The sequence below is a fragment of the Adiantum capillus-veneris genome, chromosome 29 (genome assembly GCF_014529385.1).
Source record: "Adiantum capillus-veneris isolate H3 chromosome 29, ASM1452938v2, whole genome shotgun sequence".
Taxonomy (NCBI): Eukaryota; Viridiplantae; Streptophyta; class Polypodiopsida; order Polypodiales; family Pteridaceae; genus Adiantum; species Adiantum capillus-veneris.
This window is the reverse complement of record NC_140959.1, coordinates 97,784,096-97,800,820: the sequence shown is the minus strand read 5'-3', so window position 1 is coordinate 97,800,820 and position 16,725 is coordinate 97,784,096. Positions and strand designations below refer to the sequence as shown.

The 16,725-nt window shown below is 42.7% G+C and overlaps 1 protein-coding gene across 1 annotated transcript; it reads left to right on the top strand.

Annotated features, from left to right (window-relative positions):
* Window positions 1-593: 593 nt before the first annotated feature.
* LOC147419643 (uncharacterized) lies at window positions 594-2,078 on the top strand. Its single transcript, XM_086505832.1, has 5 exons — window positions 594-865; window positions 930-984; window positions 1,075-1,150; window positions 1,322-1,343; window positions 2,009-2,078. The coding sequence occupies exons 1-5, from the start codon at window positions 594-596 to the stop codon at window positions 2,076-2,078; spliced, it is 495 nt and encodes a 164-aa protein (XP_086361958.1).
* The last annotated feature ends 14,647 nt before the right edge of the window (window positions 2,079-16,725 follow it).

The window sequence follows — 16,725 nt, the reverse complement described above, 5'->3', positions numbered from 1 at the left end:
TAAATGTCTACTCCCAGATTTGTGGGCCTACCAAACCTCATTCCGCACATCTTTGGGATTCACCCCATATCATTTGGTATTTGGCTACCAAACCTTATTTTCTACAATTTGATCAGACTCCACCTATCGACATTCTTGATGAGGATACACTATCAACGTCCACCTCCGATGACAATGATCAAGCAAATGAGTTAGAGGCATGAATGCCCCTAACCTTAGAGGGAGGGCTAATGATACCGGGTTAGCCGCACCGCCCTCTAGCCCGGACTGAGAGTTTAAAGTTTCTCATCTTTCCAAGCCGAGGCCGCAGGATTAAACCGCATTGGGAGCATGAGGTAAAAAGAACAACAAAAACTTTTTTTTTCTTATTATTTTTGCCACCAATCTTCCCTTCCTTGCTCGCGCGTGTGCAATAGGCCGCCGCGTTTTCCCCTTTCAAGCACCACCCCCTACCTCTCCTCCATTGTCACCAAAGACAAGCTCTCTCTCCTACTTGGCTCTGCAAACCCACCATCTCTCTATCTCTTACCTTGTTTCTGTACCACTTAGCCCGATAAAACAAGCCTACATTTTTTTTCCATTAGCGGCCCACCATGCTTGGACAGAAAAAATTCTCCCTCTCTCTTCCATTATTCATAGGACTCTCTCTCTCTCTCTCTCTCTCTCTCTCTCTCTCTCTCTTACCCCTCTTGCTCGTCCATACCCTTCTGGCGGGCCACCATCCAACCCCCTCTCTTCCTCTCTCTCTAACCCTTACCTTCTCTCTCTCTCTCTCTCTCTCTCTCTCTCTCTCTCTCTCTCTCTCTCTCTCTCTCTCTCTCTCTCTCTCTCTCTCTCTCTCTCTCTCTCTCTCTCTCTCTCTCTCCCCTCATCTTCCAAGCCGCTACTCTCTCACCTCCCCCTCGTTCAACCCACGCGGGCACAATTATATTGGTTCTCTCTCTCTCTCTCTCTCTCTCTCTCTCTCTCTCTCTCTCTCTCATAATATTCTCCCTCTCATGGCCCACCCAACACACACCCACATCCTCTCATTCCCCGCTACTCTCTCACCCTTCCCCACCACGTTGACTTCACCCCACCTCCCTTGTTTCCACGAGCGGGCCACCCCAAGCCCAAAGCCTCTCTCTCCTCCTCTCTTGCGCTCTGTGTCGTCAAGCCCACAGGTAGCCAATGAAGAGCAAGCAATCTCTCTCTCTTATCCACACACTCACCCACTAACACTCCATGCTCCTCATTCCCTCCTCGTCCCTGTCGGATGCAGAGTCGCCGCTCTCACACTCTCTCTCTGGCCCTCTCGTTCAGGCGCACAGGTGCAGTATAGTAAAACTCTCTGTCTCTCTCTCATAACATACACACACACACCAACACACACAAGCCCTGCCTTCTCACCCCCTGACACACTCTTGCCACCTTCCCCCCGCGCGCTCACGACCCTCCTTTCCCCCCCGTTTCTCTATAGCCTACACATAATTAGCTTATAAATGTGTGTGTGTGTGTGTATATATATATATATATAGATAGATAGATAGATGTAAAATATTGTACTTTTGTTCCCACGCACATTGGCCGACACACCCACCCAAATATAAACACACACACATAAACATAAACACACACACACGCGCGCGCATACGCACTTACGAGTGAACACGAATATAAACACATACACCCACAAGCACGCATACATGGACACACACAATCAAACGTACACTGCACACATATATGCACACACAAAGTAGAAAATCTAGAAGAATTCGACATCGGCAAAGAAGAAACACTAAAACCACGAGAAGGGGACACCAAAACAAGAAGAGGCACCGAAGGCACACCCCGGCCGGCATCGAAAGGAAGTGACACGTAGCATCTCGTCTTCCCGCAACAAATACCAATTTTGGTAGCATTAAACCGCACACCGACCACCTGAACCATCAATAAAACCCCTTGTAAATGCCCAGAACTCCACCCTTCCCTAATAACCTAGCCAGTGGCTAGTGGATTGTTAAAAAACTCTCTCCCCATCCCACTCTTTTCTCTCTCTCTCTCTCTCTCTCTACCTTCTCTCCCTCTCTATCCCCTAGCCACTAGCCAGTGTGGCTAGTGGATTTAAAAAAACCCTCTCCCCATCCCACTCTTTTGTCTCTCTCTATCTCTACCTTCTCTCCCTCTCTAGCTCTCTTACTAGAGAGGCATCTAGGCTCCCTACATCGACCATTGGATATTTGCAAGGACCATTAGGCAAGGACCACCTCTCAAGTCTATATAAAGAGGCCTCCGCTAAGCACAAGGGGGAGGGACACAAGTGAAGGAGGAACACACTAGCTCCATGCACTCTACAATTTAAGCACCACTAAGCACATAATGCACCTCCCAAGCTAGGGAGCTCATGGCATCATGTTTGGTTGCAAGCTTGGGCATTTTAGCATTGGCAACCTCACCATTTTCCCATTCTCCACCACACCATGGTTGGATTACTAATCACGACCACTCCATGCACATAAAGAAGTCACTATTTCCCCACAAGGCAGCATGAGCATGCTGGGATTGAATGCAACGACTCTATGCTACCCTTGGCCGCTCTCGACGCTGATGATTGACATTGTCAGTGGTTGCATCATTTTGATGTTCTCCCTCAACTAACCTCCCACTAACTCCAACTTCACCATTCACCATATGGCGCTCGCATTCCATCATGCATCCCTAGTGCCAAGAGCCAGGTTTTTAATAATCAAGACCACCATTTGTAAGTATCATCCTCACCAATAAAGTGTGCAATGTTGTCTTGATCTTTGGGGTCCATTCTCTACTTTCCTTAGTTTTGTCTTCCCACAATTCGCGGGATGTTTCATCTCTTGTATATCACTTTGCTTGTGCTTCATCATATGAAGCCTCTCCAGTTAGTCAGTATGCTCCATTCCGACCTTGTCATATACCTCTCTGGGACACACACTCCTGACTGTTGACTAGGCATTTTTTCTACCTATGGATTTTTGTTGTATCATCATTTCATGTTGGTTACCTAGAGGGCATCTAAATTTTGCTACACTAGGTCATCTATGTCTGTGTCCTAGCCCCACTTATGCTAGGTGGTGCCCCCTCTCTAGTTATAGGATTACTCTTACCTTGAGATGATGCTCGGGGATGTTCAGGCTATGTGTGGTGTAGAGGCCACCCCATATGGCATGTCATTTCCGGTTATCATTGTTCTTGCATCCTCTACAAGGAAAGAGTGCCTCATTGGAGACACTTCTTCTCCTCCCTAGCTATAGCCAAGCGAGTTGCAGGCTCTTGGAAGAAGAAGTGAATAAGCTCAGCTAGTTCAAAGGCCACTCTGTTGGCAAGGTGTCTTGTGTGTCCAAGATCTCTGTCCTGTGTGTCCAAGATCTCTGTTGGCAAGGGTCTCTTGCGTGTCCAAGCTCTTTGTCCGAAGTTCCTCCACTTGCTCTCTAAGCTCTGGATCCATGAAGATTTTCTCAGGGATGCATAGCATCACACCCCCTCTCCTTTGTCTATCTCTCATAGTGAGAATCACTGGCACATGGTCAAGAAAGGTAGTCCGTGCCAAGATGCAAATAGATCCGCTATGTCACTGATGTGGTCACTGGCATAGAAGCGATCTATTCACTCTTCCTACTCTATGGTTAGAGTGAGAGAAGGATAAGTTGTCTGGGGGCATCACAATGCCTGAGTGCTGCCAAACATCAGAAACCTTAAGTCACATATAGACGCTCCCAAGTTGCCAACTCAGCCCCATGCAAAGTAGCATGGTCACCTTCAATCCTGTCAAAGGGGTCCTCCAACATGTTGAATTCACCCCCAACACACCACTGCTCTGCATGTGGCAAAGGCTCTACAAGACGAGACCAAAACTCTACTCGTGCACTTGCCACATTGGGTGCATATATGTTCAAAAAAATCCATGAGGCAACCCTGAACCTGCATAGTAATCCACTAAGCCCTGTCAGGCACAATAATACCTCTACCCACAAGGGCCTGCTGCTATGAGTCCCCAATAGTCAAACATACCCCTCCCAGTATACCTCCAGGTCCAAACGCAACTGACCAAAATGTCTCATAGCGACCATACAAAATCTGACCACATCGTCTAATGGGCCTCTCGAAGAGATGATGCTCCTGTAGCATAAGAATATCAATCTCACCACCCACAAGGCATCTTTGTCACAGGACGGGCACCACGTGCTAATAGAAAAGAAAAGACTGAATAGACTTTTAACACTTCAATAACAATTGAACAGAAAGAGAGAGATCACACGCAACACAAAGTAGCAAAATGAGCCCTAGCCTCATATTTAAACGCCCTAGGCCTAAAAAACAGTTTACATGAAAAGCCTTAAACTCAAAAGCAACTGGTCTAGAAGGCATCTGGCCCCAAAAGCAGCCAATGCAATTCACACAAATCCGTACAACTGCCACGTCAGCAAGCCAGTGCAAAATTTGGAAATCCAAAAAATCTGCCACGTCAGCAGGCCAGTGTGAATTGCAAAAATCGATACAATCTACCATGTCAGCAGGCTAGCGTGAATTACAAAATTCCGTACATCTACTACTTCTGCTTCTCCACTTAGGGTTAGGCCCCTTGATCGGGATCTGCAAGTCAGCTTCGTTCCTCAATAGCTTGACACGTTAGAAATTTGTGACAATCGCTGAAGCTCCTGACGCAAATAGCTCCTCTGACGCTGAAATTCGGGCCCACCTAATCCCTGTACATTTCATGAGACAATCCTCATGGTGTCAGCAGTGAGAAAAATTGATGTTGCAGCATTAGCCAACCTTGCTATCTTTGAGGCCGGCTTGGATGGAGAGTAATCTGCATCCGAGCGTCCTCTAGACCAACGCGTCTAAAGTGACTGCCCCACCCAAACCCAAGCCGAGCGTGCAACCTGTAGGGCTTTATCCTCAGTCCAAGAATCCTCATACAAATATATAGCAAGGGGGGCTTTGAGTGTCAGCAAACAAGTGCACCACAATGTGCGTGCAACCTGCTGTATCCGATGATGTCACACTAAATGTGGCTAGAGGCCATATTGTCTGTACCAGATCTGTCATCCCTTGGTGCCCTGTGTGGTGTAAGAACTCAATAGCCTAGACCTAGAGCTAGTCAAGAACTGTGTGCAAGGTTCACTTTGTATAATCCCTGCTGCACATCAAAAAGGAGAAACCTATTGCTGTATCCTGAGCCTCGGTGCCTCGGGCTGCTAGAAAGAGGACGTGAACTCAAAAGCAAGCTTCATCCAGGTCGAGAGAAGGGTCACCAAGGAAGCAAGTGAAACTATAGTCAAAGAAGTCCCATCGTCTGTGGATATCAAAGCTGGTCAAACTATGAGGGACTGCTACAAAAGGAGAGGTATGAACTAGACGTGGCATCCTCAAGTGGGGTTGTCCCTATCGAGCCATGCAACTCGTAGCAAAAGCACTACCAAGAGATTGTCTTGCCACTCATGTGAGTCCAGTCCCTTGCGTCTAAGGAGTGTGGGATGGTTCGGGTGATGGAGCTGAGGGTCCCAGCAGGGAGAGAGGAGCAGGAGGTGGAGGTGGGGATGGAGGTGAGGGAGGCAGGGAAGGAGGAGGAGGAGGCGGAGCGGAGGAGTATAAAGGTGGGGAGGAGGGAGGTGGGGAGGAGGAGTATAAAGGTGGGGAGTAGAGAGGGGCTCCTTAGTGGGCTCTCGCTAGAGGGGGTCAAAACGCTTCCCTGTTAGAACCCAATGTTGTTGAGATACAAGAGGTCGGCCACCAGGGGAGACAGTGGGGCGAGCCTGTCCCTATCAACAACGATTGGGCACCTGATTCCAGCCATCCGCTAGCTAATTGCTAGCCTCTGTCAAGGTTCTAGCATGTGTGTCCTAGGTACCTATCTGCTGAGCATGTTCAGCCTTTGGAGGTTGTGCATGCGATGTGGGTGGAGATCAAGTTGAGGATGGTGATGGGTCGCGTCTGTTGAATCTCATCCAGGGAGCCTTCCTCCTTGGTAATAAGGTAAATTATGCCCTCACTCATATGCTGTCAGGCATCTTGCCAATGTGAAAAATGGGTTGGAAAGCACTACAAAGATTTGGACCAAGGAAGTCCCAATACTCTAAGAAAAAAATGGGAGTCAAAGCATCATCCCCTGGAAAACTACCTCGGGGGAGTGCTCCAAGGGCCTCATGGAGCTCCTCTAGCTGGAGGGCCCTGTTGTGCTACCCGTTCCCTCTTACTATGGCTGGGGATCATAGACCCAACACAACAGAGCAGAGCCCTTCTTGGGAAGCTTGTTGTCAGAGGATTGCTTTTTGGGGAGGAGCCCTGGAAGGAGTTGTTGCTTCATCGGCTTCAAGCTCGAGTCGCTCATGTAGGAGGCCCTTGGAGCCCTTCCATCAGGTGGATCTTCACACAATACGCAGATTTTGTCTGAGAAAGAGGTTGGAGGATCAGTTTACTGGCGAGCTTGCTTTGGTCTTGGAAGTAGTTGAGGAGTGGCCTTGAGCATCACCAGCCCACTGGCACGAAGGAGCGCTTGAGGCAGCCCCTTGTTTGGAACCCCATGGTTAGCACTCAGAGAGGCCACCTGGCTACCTAGGCCTCATGTTTCTTGGGGTCCCAAGATAGAGGGCCCAACCTACACTCTCGGCGACTGTCTCCAGTTTATAGGTTTGCCCGAGGAGGCACATAGCATCCAACTATGAGGCATGAGAGGGGTGCAAAGCATATGCCTGTACATTATAGAGGCTTTATGAGCTGATTGGCTCACCTCTCTAGAGACAACAACACTTAAATGTATGGGGACCTTCACACAATTGTAGGTTCTCATTGCAGCTTGTGCTTGCTTGGAGTTTGTACCCCCCATGTTCTTTGCGATCTAGGGAGAGGGTTGCCTACACGGAGTCTCTATAGAGGCTCCACAGGTTGCAGAGTGTTTTTTTCAGAGGATACGAGTAGTTGGCATATGTGGGAGGACTTGTGTCATAGATCCTGACCAGTCATACCTTGAGACAGGCCACTAGCGGCTTTGAACTTGGGAGAGCTACCCTCTGGTATGAGTGCAGTGGGACCTTGGAGAGTGGTTTTGGAGAGACCCCTTCTCTTCATCCAATCACCCTGGGATCCCCTTCTTTCAGTACCTTGTTTGACTAGGTCACCACATACTGACAGCAAGGAGAGAGGCTCGTCCTGCTGCAACACTTTATTGGCAGGAGGAGGGTCTTGCAACTGGATTCTTGGCAGGTTTTTGGGTGTGGTTGTGGGACTCCAGCCAACCGAGGGTCAACCGAGGCGAGTCACTTTGTTTCATTGTCTAGTTTCACACAGAGTGATAACAGTGGTGAGATGGCTGGTATATAGTGGTTTTTCGGCAGCGTGTGACCATCCTTTGTAAAGTCAGTGTCACTATCTCTGGTATATCCCCATGGCACAATAGGTTTGGCTTCAGGTTATTTAACTGATTCCAACTCTTTCTACATCACAACAGTACACTTGGTGTGCTACAACCTGGTCCACCCTGATGGGCCTTACGTTCCATTTTGAGCTAGCCCCCACCAACAGGATGATAGTGATCCAGGGGGGCTGCCCTACACTTTGGCCTACCACACAGAGGTTACCCCCTAGGAGGGGTGCAATGGTTTTCTTCATTCTTGATATGACATTGTATTGTATTCTTTACATAATTTTCTATTTATAAAAATTATTCTAAAAAAGTATTTTGAGGAGAGTGGTCTTTAAATATATATACCTTAGTTTTCTTTTTAATTTCTTTAAGCAGACACATGAGAATCTAAGCCTCTTTTCATTTGAATGTGATTTTGGCAAGTTATGATTTGCTAACAACATGGTAAGCTAATAGCACATTTTTTCTCTGTACACTTTTTTGCATGGACGCTTTTTGGTCCTATTTCTCTTTGGCTTGGATTACATGCATTTTTGTGCTAACAAATAACGCATTCATTGGAGTCACCAAATGAGCTTCCTCGCCAGATACCTATCCGCACACATATCTAGGCTCAGAGGGGTAGACATGGTCTTGGATTACATGTATAGCGTACAAATTACTATTTGATTCAAATCTATTTAACCCCATGTTCAAATGGCAGGTGGGGACTCTTTAACATAGTGGCTTCAATGCAGAATATTCAACACATCATAAAATTGTAAGGATTGGGAGGAACAAAAAGAAAGGGAAGATGGCAAAGGCAGAGGGAGGGAGGGCCGACATTGTCCTTTCTTATTCTGAAGCTCACTTTTCTATCATATGTTTTTGTGGGTTTTCAAGCACTGGATCAAGCCAATCAATGGGGAAGGATAAAAATGCTTCTGAGTTGCAAGAGCCAATTTCCTTAATTTTATCTGGAAAAGGATATTGTTGATTTTAGTCCCCACCAGCTATTCTGCAGTACATGTAAAGCAATCTGGCAAGCATGCCTTCAAGAGAGAGATTTGTTTGTTGTAAGTGGGGTGTTTAAAGAGATTTAAAATTGCATTATATACAATGCCTTTTTCTCAAATATTTATTCCACATGTGCCAACACTCAAATGTGGGAGAGTCCTGGGCATGTTACAGCATCATGCTCAACCTTCACAAAACTTCATACATTATTTTGGTAGTCATGGGCAATATATTACTTTTGCAACACTTAGCCTCTGAATTCAAGACTCAAGAATGCATGTATGCCTTTGATATGTTTTCTACGAGCTGGAGCCGGACGAGAAGAGCCCTAGACCAGTGTAGTTTGTCACTCTCTCTAGTGGTTCAAACCCCTCCCTAAATAGGCAATAGAATCTCCTTTGAAGAGCCCTAGACATCTTTGATCAATGTAGTCTATCACTCCCTCTAGTGCTTCAAAACCCTCCTTGAGTAAAAAACCAAGACTCCCTTGAAGAGCCCTAGATATCTAATCAATGGAGTCTATCATTATCTCTAGTGGTTGAAACCCCTCCCTAAATAGACAATGGAATCTCCTGGGGGGGTTCACTATGTGTAAAACTACCATATCACATGCGTTCAAGACATGTTTGTAAAACCCCTTATCTGTGAATCTGGTTAAGAATATAATGTACCCTTTTCTTTTAAAATCTGTAAGTTTTTTTCAAATTTGAAAAAATAATGCCCTTTTGTATATATATTTCTGTAAGTTTCAAGAACTTTAAATACCCTTCTGTTGAACTCACGTGATAGGTTACATTTTTATTAGGTGACCTCCCCGGGGGAATCTCCCTAAATCTCATAGTACACTCGGCATCTGCATATGTAGTGCTCCCTCTGTCTGTGACATAACTTGAGGATGTGATGTGGGCCATATCTACTTGTCTCAATTTGCAACTTGTGAGATGATGTACGGTTTTGTCTTATGGCACATATGACGTGAAGGTGGTCTCTATAGAAACTCTTATTTGTTCCCAACTCTTGCATGGGCAATATCCATGTCCGCTTAATGTCCAACATCGTGATGTTGATGTAAATACGGGGAGAGGCCTCCCAAGGAGTATTGAAGAGGTGATTGTCTGTCTATTGATATTTCGTGTAGGAAAAACTATGTAGTGAGTTCAGCATACCTCCTTTCCATCCTCGCCTAACTCTCTCTAGAGACTAAGCACCAATCTAGCATATCTATGTCTAGGCATAGATTGTGCAATGAGACAAATCTAGTAAGGGACTACCACGATTGGTGTTGCAACCATCTGAGTTCGAACAATCTACTGTGGTATTGAGTTGCGATTGTTCATTGCAAATCAATTTGGCTATCATTAGCTAGAGAGGTTATGGTTATCAAAGGGAGCAAGGAGATGTCACATGTTACTAATGTGATAATCTTGGCCATATGCAGGCTAATTGTTATAAGAAAAGAGATGATGTCAAAAGTAGAAAACCTCAATAGGGAAGTTATGAATCTTCTAGCAAAATCAATGATGAAAATGAGAGGTTTTTTGTTGTGTAGCATGTGGTGGATTCTGGGTCTAAAGTTGTGCCAAAATGTAGTGATAGTGTATGGTATGTGGATTCAAGTGCTTCAAACCACATAATCGGTCATGTTGAATGGTTTGAGGATTTTTGTAATTTTGAAAAACTAAGTTTTGTTGAGATAGGTGATGACACAACACATCCTACTGCCCTTGTTGGAAATGCACCTATGTCTATGCAAGATGGAAAGGTAAATAATTGTAGATGTATTATATGTGCAAAAGATTACAAAGGATTTGGTTTTTATTGCAAAGATGATTGAGTAGGATTCTGCAGGTTCACTTTAACCTGGATTGATTTTTTGTTGAGGACTTGAGTGATAAGTGTAGGTTGGTTGGAGGAGGCAAAAGAATATGAAGAAGTTGACTTTGGATGTAAACATGGTAGAATTGAAAGCTACAATGTTTGCACAAGGTGCAAAAGTTGTAGTTATTGAAATTCAACACAAACGAATTGGACATGTAAATTTACAAATTAGGGAGATTGTGATATGGCTGCCAAGGTTTCAAGTTCATGGTTTGCAAATTTGTTTTGAGGCATGTTAGTTTGGAAAGCAAGAAAAATGAGCTCTTGCATGATAGAAATGTGCTTACAGCTGTACATTCAAATGTTTGAGGTCCTGCAAAGGCTATGTCAATGGGAGGAAGCATGTATTATGTTAAATTTATTGATGACCACAAAAGGAATGTGTGGGTATACTTCATGAAGGAAAAGAGTGAGGTGCTCATTCATTTTCAATATTTCAAAGTTTTGGTTGAAAAGCAAACATGTATGCAATTGAAGTGTACAAGGTCAGATGGATGGGGAGAGTACTTCTCTGATGATTTTTCTAATTACTTGAGAAAGACTGGAATATGGAGGTAATTTACATGCAAGCACACTTTGCAACAAAATGGGGTTGGTGAGCAAAAAAACAAACATATTTATTGCAACAAATGCATGTGTGTTGATGGCTAAGAAGAATATGCTACATAGTTATTGGGTTGAGTATGTGTCAATAGTAGTGTATATTATGAACAAGACTCCTTTAACCTTCATACATGATGCAACACTTGAGGAAAACTATGCAGGTAAGAAACCCGACTTGTCTCATTTGAAAGTGTCTGGATGTATTTCTTATATGCATGTGGTAGATGAGTTGCACACTAAGTTGGATTCCAAGGCAGATAAATGTGTGTTCCTTGGTTATTCCTTTGAACAAAAGGGATACAGGTGTTACGACCCTCTCACACGATAGTTGAGAGTAAGTAAGGATGTTTTTTTATATGAGACGAGTAGCTGGTATAGTGCACAAAAATTTATTCAGGTTGATTTGGATGAGAAAGTTATTTTAGAAAATGTACCGCAATTATCAAAGGTTTTGAGTGGACCAGAGAGTCATTATGTAGTCCATTTATGGAAGAGCCATGGAGTACCAAAAAACCACATGTGCAAGTTGCTTCACATGTATCTAGGAAAGGAAAAGAGAAAGTGGGTGATCTCCTTGTCTTGTCAATGTTTTTGTAGGCCATTCTATCATTGATGGAGATTTGAGTAAATCTAAAATGAGTCTTGATGATGATCTTTGGATTTTGGCAATGAAAACTCCATTTGCAAGGAAAGATATGGAAGCAATGAATGCATAGTTGTAGGTCCACACGTGCCAAGAATCATGTGCAAAGGTTGAGTTATGATAGTTATATGACACGTCATTACACATATATGGGAAAGGTTATTTAGGATATTGAACCTACTTTCTTTGATGGTGTGGTTGGAAATATACATTGGGAAACAACCATGAAAGTGGATATGGCTATATTGTATGGAAATGAGACATGGGATTTAGTGCCATTGCTAGAGGGTAAGAAGACTATTTGATGAAAGTGGGTGTATAAGGTGAGGCGTGATTGTGATGGGAGTATAAGAAGGTACAAGGCAAGATTGGTTGCAAAAGGCTACGATAGACTCATGTCATTGATTATGAAGAGACTTTTTCTCTTGTTGCAAAAATGACAATAATAAGAAGTTTGAATTGCGGTGGCTGCATCTAAGGGCTAGTTTTTTCATCAGATGGATGTAAAAAATGCCTTCTTGCATGGTGATTTGCAATAGGTGTATATCTTAGTTATAAGGATTTGAGTCACCTGGATTATGTATGTAAGCTTCAAAAAGCTTTGTACGTGCTGAAGCACGCCCCTTGTGCATGGCATTGTAAGGTTGCAGAGTATCTTCTTACTATTGGCTTTTGTATGGTGAATGCAAATCACTCCTTGTACGTACCATGGGTGCAAAGGGATTGTAGCCATTTTCATTTATGTAGCTGGACTTATTGTGAGGGGTGACCATTTGGATGAGATTGAGTAGGTAAAAGCAATGTTGAAGCAAAAATTTGATATGAAAGGTTTGGAAGATCTGTTTTGTTTCCTTTGGAATTGAAATCTTTCAAGATGTTTGCCTTTGTATATTTCTGTATGTGGATGGTAACGGAGAGAGCTTTTGGAGGGATCTTAGGAGAGATCTTTTCCAAAGCCTTTCCATGGAGCAATATTATCAATGAAAACACTTTCGACACCTAGGACAGAGTGAGCTTTTTGGAGGGACCTTTTCTGTTCTCAAAAACTAATTGAACCTTCAAAACAACCCGCTCATCAAAAAATAGTATGCTTCAAACTTACTGGAGGCACTAGAAGATACAAGAAACCTTATCAGATCATGAAATTCTCCATAAAAAGTTACAATATTAATTCAGCATATAACTTGCAAAAACCAAAAAATGTGCTTCGCACATAACACAAGAATAGGAAGGCACAATCCACTATCTTAATTGATGAATTTAAACAAAATGAAATACAATATTAAATCAACAGTTACAATTCATATGACGATTGCATATTGGCACCAGGGGATGTGATTGACACAGTTTATTACAATTTTGTATTATGCTGCTCGACGACAGTATAAGCAAATCCTCACTTAGTGTGCCAAATATAGTAGTCATGTCCTAGTTAGGTATTGTATTGTGTGGCCATGTACATGTAGCATAGCTAAAGAATGTGTGCAAGTACACGTGTGGTGAATAAGGTCAAATCACAAGTTTGGTGGTGCTTAGAGTGAGAACTCTCACTCACAGATTATTCTTCTATTTTCATAGAAAAGAATGGTTAGTGTATAAACAAACTAGATTGGGTTAGGTGGGTGTGGTCGACATATCAGCTACATCCACATTTATCCCAATAGGTAGTGCCCAAGAAGAATGGAAAAGTAAGAGTGAGCATCAACATCAACAAGTCAATACGACAACAATTCATGAAAACTATATGTTGCCGATGAACAACCATGTGTTAGAAAGAATGGCTAGAAGGAAGCCTATAGGTTTTTGGATGGCTTTTCTTGCTTTAATCAACTCTCCACAACACATGAGGATTAGCACAAGGCATCTTTTTCCACACGGAGCACAGAGTGGGGTATATTTGCTTAAATACAATGATGCCGTTTGGGCTCACTAACACTCCTGCCAATTTCTAGAGGCTTATATGACATGCTTTCAAACAATCCCTTAGATATTTCCTGAAAATTTGCATGGATGACTTGTGTGTGCCCTCTAGCAAGCATCACAAGAACATAGACCCAGGATTAAAGTTTTTAACCAATGCAAGAATTATCGCATATTCTTAGACTTTGATAAATCCAAATGCATGGTTAGGCAAGGAAAAAGGCTTGGGCATGTAGTGTCCAGCATGGGATTTCAATGGATATGGATAAAGTTAGGGTTATAGTTGAGTTGTCTATACCTAGAAATCCTAGGGATTGGCACATTTTCATCGACCATTGTGTCTATTATAGGCATTTCACAACCTTTATATCGGCTTCTCATAGTTTTTGAATGGACTATTGAATGTGATGAAACCTTTGGAAAGATTAAACAAGACTTGTATCTACTTCCATCATGCAAGATCATGTGTGGGACAATTTTTTTCATGTGCACATTCATGTGATCACTTTTGTAATAGGGTGCCTCTTGGTAGAACTCGGTGAATCAAACAAGCATTTTCCTATTGCCTATGCGAGCAAAAGATTCAACCAAGCCGAAAATAATTATACCTTCATCGAGCAAGAAAAATTATCAATGATTTATGTTGTTAATAACTATACACACTACCTCCTTGCCAATAAATCCACATTCTTTGTAGATCAAAAAGCCTTGTTTTAATTAGTAAACAAGCCCCATAAAATAGGCTACATTGTACAATGGTTTGTGATCTTGTTAGAATTTGATTTTGAGGTGGTTGTGAAGAAGGGACCAGACATGAAAGAGCCGATCACATTTCTAGAATCACTAACGGAGAGGCCCCCATTGGAGTTAATAGTGATCTACTTGATGCAACACTCTTTGAAATTGAATGGGTTCCTAGGTAGAGTGAGAAGTTGTTTTCATTCCTTACAAATATATATCGAGTAATAGACACTCACCTCTACAAGGTGGGGGTTGTTGTCCACTTACATCTATGTGTCCCAGAGAACATGTATATAGAGACCTTCACATATGCACATGTAGGTGCAAGGGAGTGCACATTTCTTGGCCAATGCCAAACAAAAACTTATTTCATATTTCGTATTGTGGTGACCTACTCTAGTCATGGACAATGAAGAATTTGTGAAGCATTGTCCTGAATGCCAATGTAGCAAAACACCGATTTGCTATGACAACCTGTCGCTTTGACCGCTAGTAAGTACAAAGGGAATTTTCCAAGTGGAGAATTGATTTTTGTTGGGACTTTACCCCTTGCACAACACACTAGGTGCCAGTATATCATTAAGACCATTGAGTTGAGTACTTGACAAAGTGGGCGGAAGCCATGGGCCCATGGCTAGCACAAAGAATGATCCATATACTAGTGCTAAGTTTCTTTTTGATAACAATATTGTGAGATTTGGGCTTCCCGTTGAAATAGTTAGCAACTAGGGAAAACATTTTATCAATGAAGTGGTGCAGGTGCTACTAAAAGAGATTCTGGTAACTCATAGGACATTTGTACCTTACCACCCGAGAACCAACAGACAAGCAAAATTGACAAACAAAGTGCTTTGTAGATCACTCACCAAGAATGTTGAAGGTAACAAGTCATCAAGAGAAAATATCTACCTAATGTGTTATGGGCACATTGCATAATCTACAAAACCTCAGTGGGAAATACCCCATTTGACCTTGTCTATAGCCAGAACTTTGTTTCATTGATCAAGTTCATGAAGCATATTCTAAGGGTCACAAAAGGATTGTATAGGCATGACCACGCCTTTTCAAACAAGATCCAAGAGCTTGAAATTCATGAAGAAGATAGGCTCAAGCAACTCATGCAATGTACATGTAGAGAAGCATGGACAAAAGGCTTCACTCAACAAGATTCTTAGACTACAAAATTTTGTGATTGGAGATCTAGTCCTACTCTCAACATTCAAAAAAATGGAAGCTTACACCCAATGGATACAGTCCAAATGTCATCCAGGACATCACTAATGGTGGGATAGCACACTTGCAAACTCTAGATGGGATTTGGATGAAAAGTTTTATCAATGCTAGTCACCTCAAGCACTATAACGAACCCCTCACAAATGAGATGCTTACCAAGATGCATGCAACCCAAAACAAGAAAGAAATATTGGAGAAAATCAAAGGGGAAGATCAGGTTGAGGCATGGGAATGAGCCATCAAAAATAGATTGAAAAGAGACCAAGAAATTGCATCAAATCCACAACTATTATTGAATATTATGATCCACCAATCTTGATCAAACTTCATGTACAATGTCACCCTCTTCCTGATTTACTACACTTGGGAGCATAAGAAAATAACATGATACTCTCTAGTTTTACCAACACAGACATGGTGGCAGTAGGGAAAACTTCCTTATTGTTTCATCATCAAGGTTTTGAAGATTAGAGTTTGTTCTACATTGATTAGTCGAAGAAATGCAATTATCAAGCCATTATTAATAGAACATGGATGCCCAAAAACAAATCCAACGTTCAGTAGGAGACACATAAGGTCTCAGTGTCATCTAGAGAGTCACAACTTAGTTTCAATGTGGAAGCATTGAGTGTGCTTGCCTTAACTATTACACGACAAATCTACAACGGGCCTAAAAAGCACTAAGGCACTCAATCTCAAAAAATGCATAAATGTGGATGCCAAAAGTATAATTGATGACACAAGAATATTATGAGGGTGCATGAAAAATTTGGGTACCTAAGAGGTAATCGATGACATCTTTATCATTGACTTAGAGTACTCCTACCACAAGACAAGCCATGTATGCATTACACACACTCGCTCTCCCAATAATGTACCAACGACAATGAAGGGGATAGAAAAAATGCATCCATAACAAGAGGGTTACATAATCCAAACAAGTAGCAACTCTACAAGTGGCAAACCCATATCTGCAATTGAGAGATTTTCTTAGCGACAAATCCCTACCTACTAATCAATCATTGCCAATCAATGTTTATAGAGTTGTTGTCGGTATTGCAACAAAAAAGTCAACCAAGAAGACCGACCATCAGGGAGAGGGCCATGGACTTACGATGCAGATTATGTGGTCCACTTTTTGTCATGCCAATGAAGCCCTAGTTTAATTCGCATGTTAATTCATGGTTGTGTAAGTCTGCAGTCAGTAGGTGAGGCCGTCAAAACTTACATGCCTCATAAATCCCAAGCTTTACTAAATTACATACTACCTCCGTGTAGATTGCATGTAAACTATTGCTTTAATTTTTTCCATCATTTGATATCATTTGTGGTC

What these genes read in the sequence shown, in the direction of transcription:
- LOC147419643 (XM_086505832.1), top strand. Translation starts at nt 594, where the DNA reads ATGCTTGGACAGAAAAAATTCTCCCTCTCTCTTCCATTATTCATAGGA. An exon ending in CTCTCTCTCTCTCTCTCATA is followed by an intron (nt 985 to 1,074) that starts ATATTCTCCCTC and finishes CGTTGACTTCAC; the next exon opens with CCCACCTCCCTTGTTTCCAC. An exon ending in CCTCTCTTGCGCTCTGTGTC is followed by an intron (nt 1,151 to 1,321) that starts GTCAAGCCCACA and finishes GGTGCAGTATAG; the next exon opens with TAAAACTCTCTGTCTCTCTC.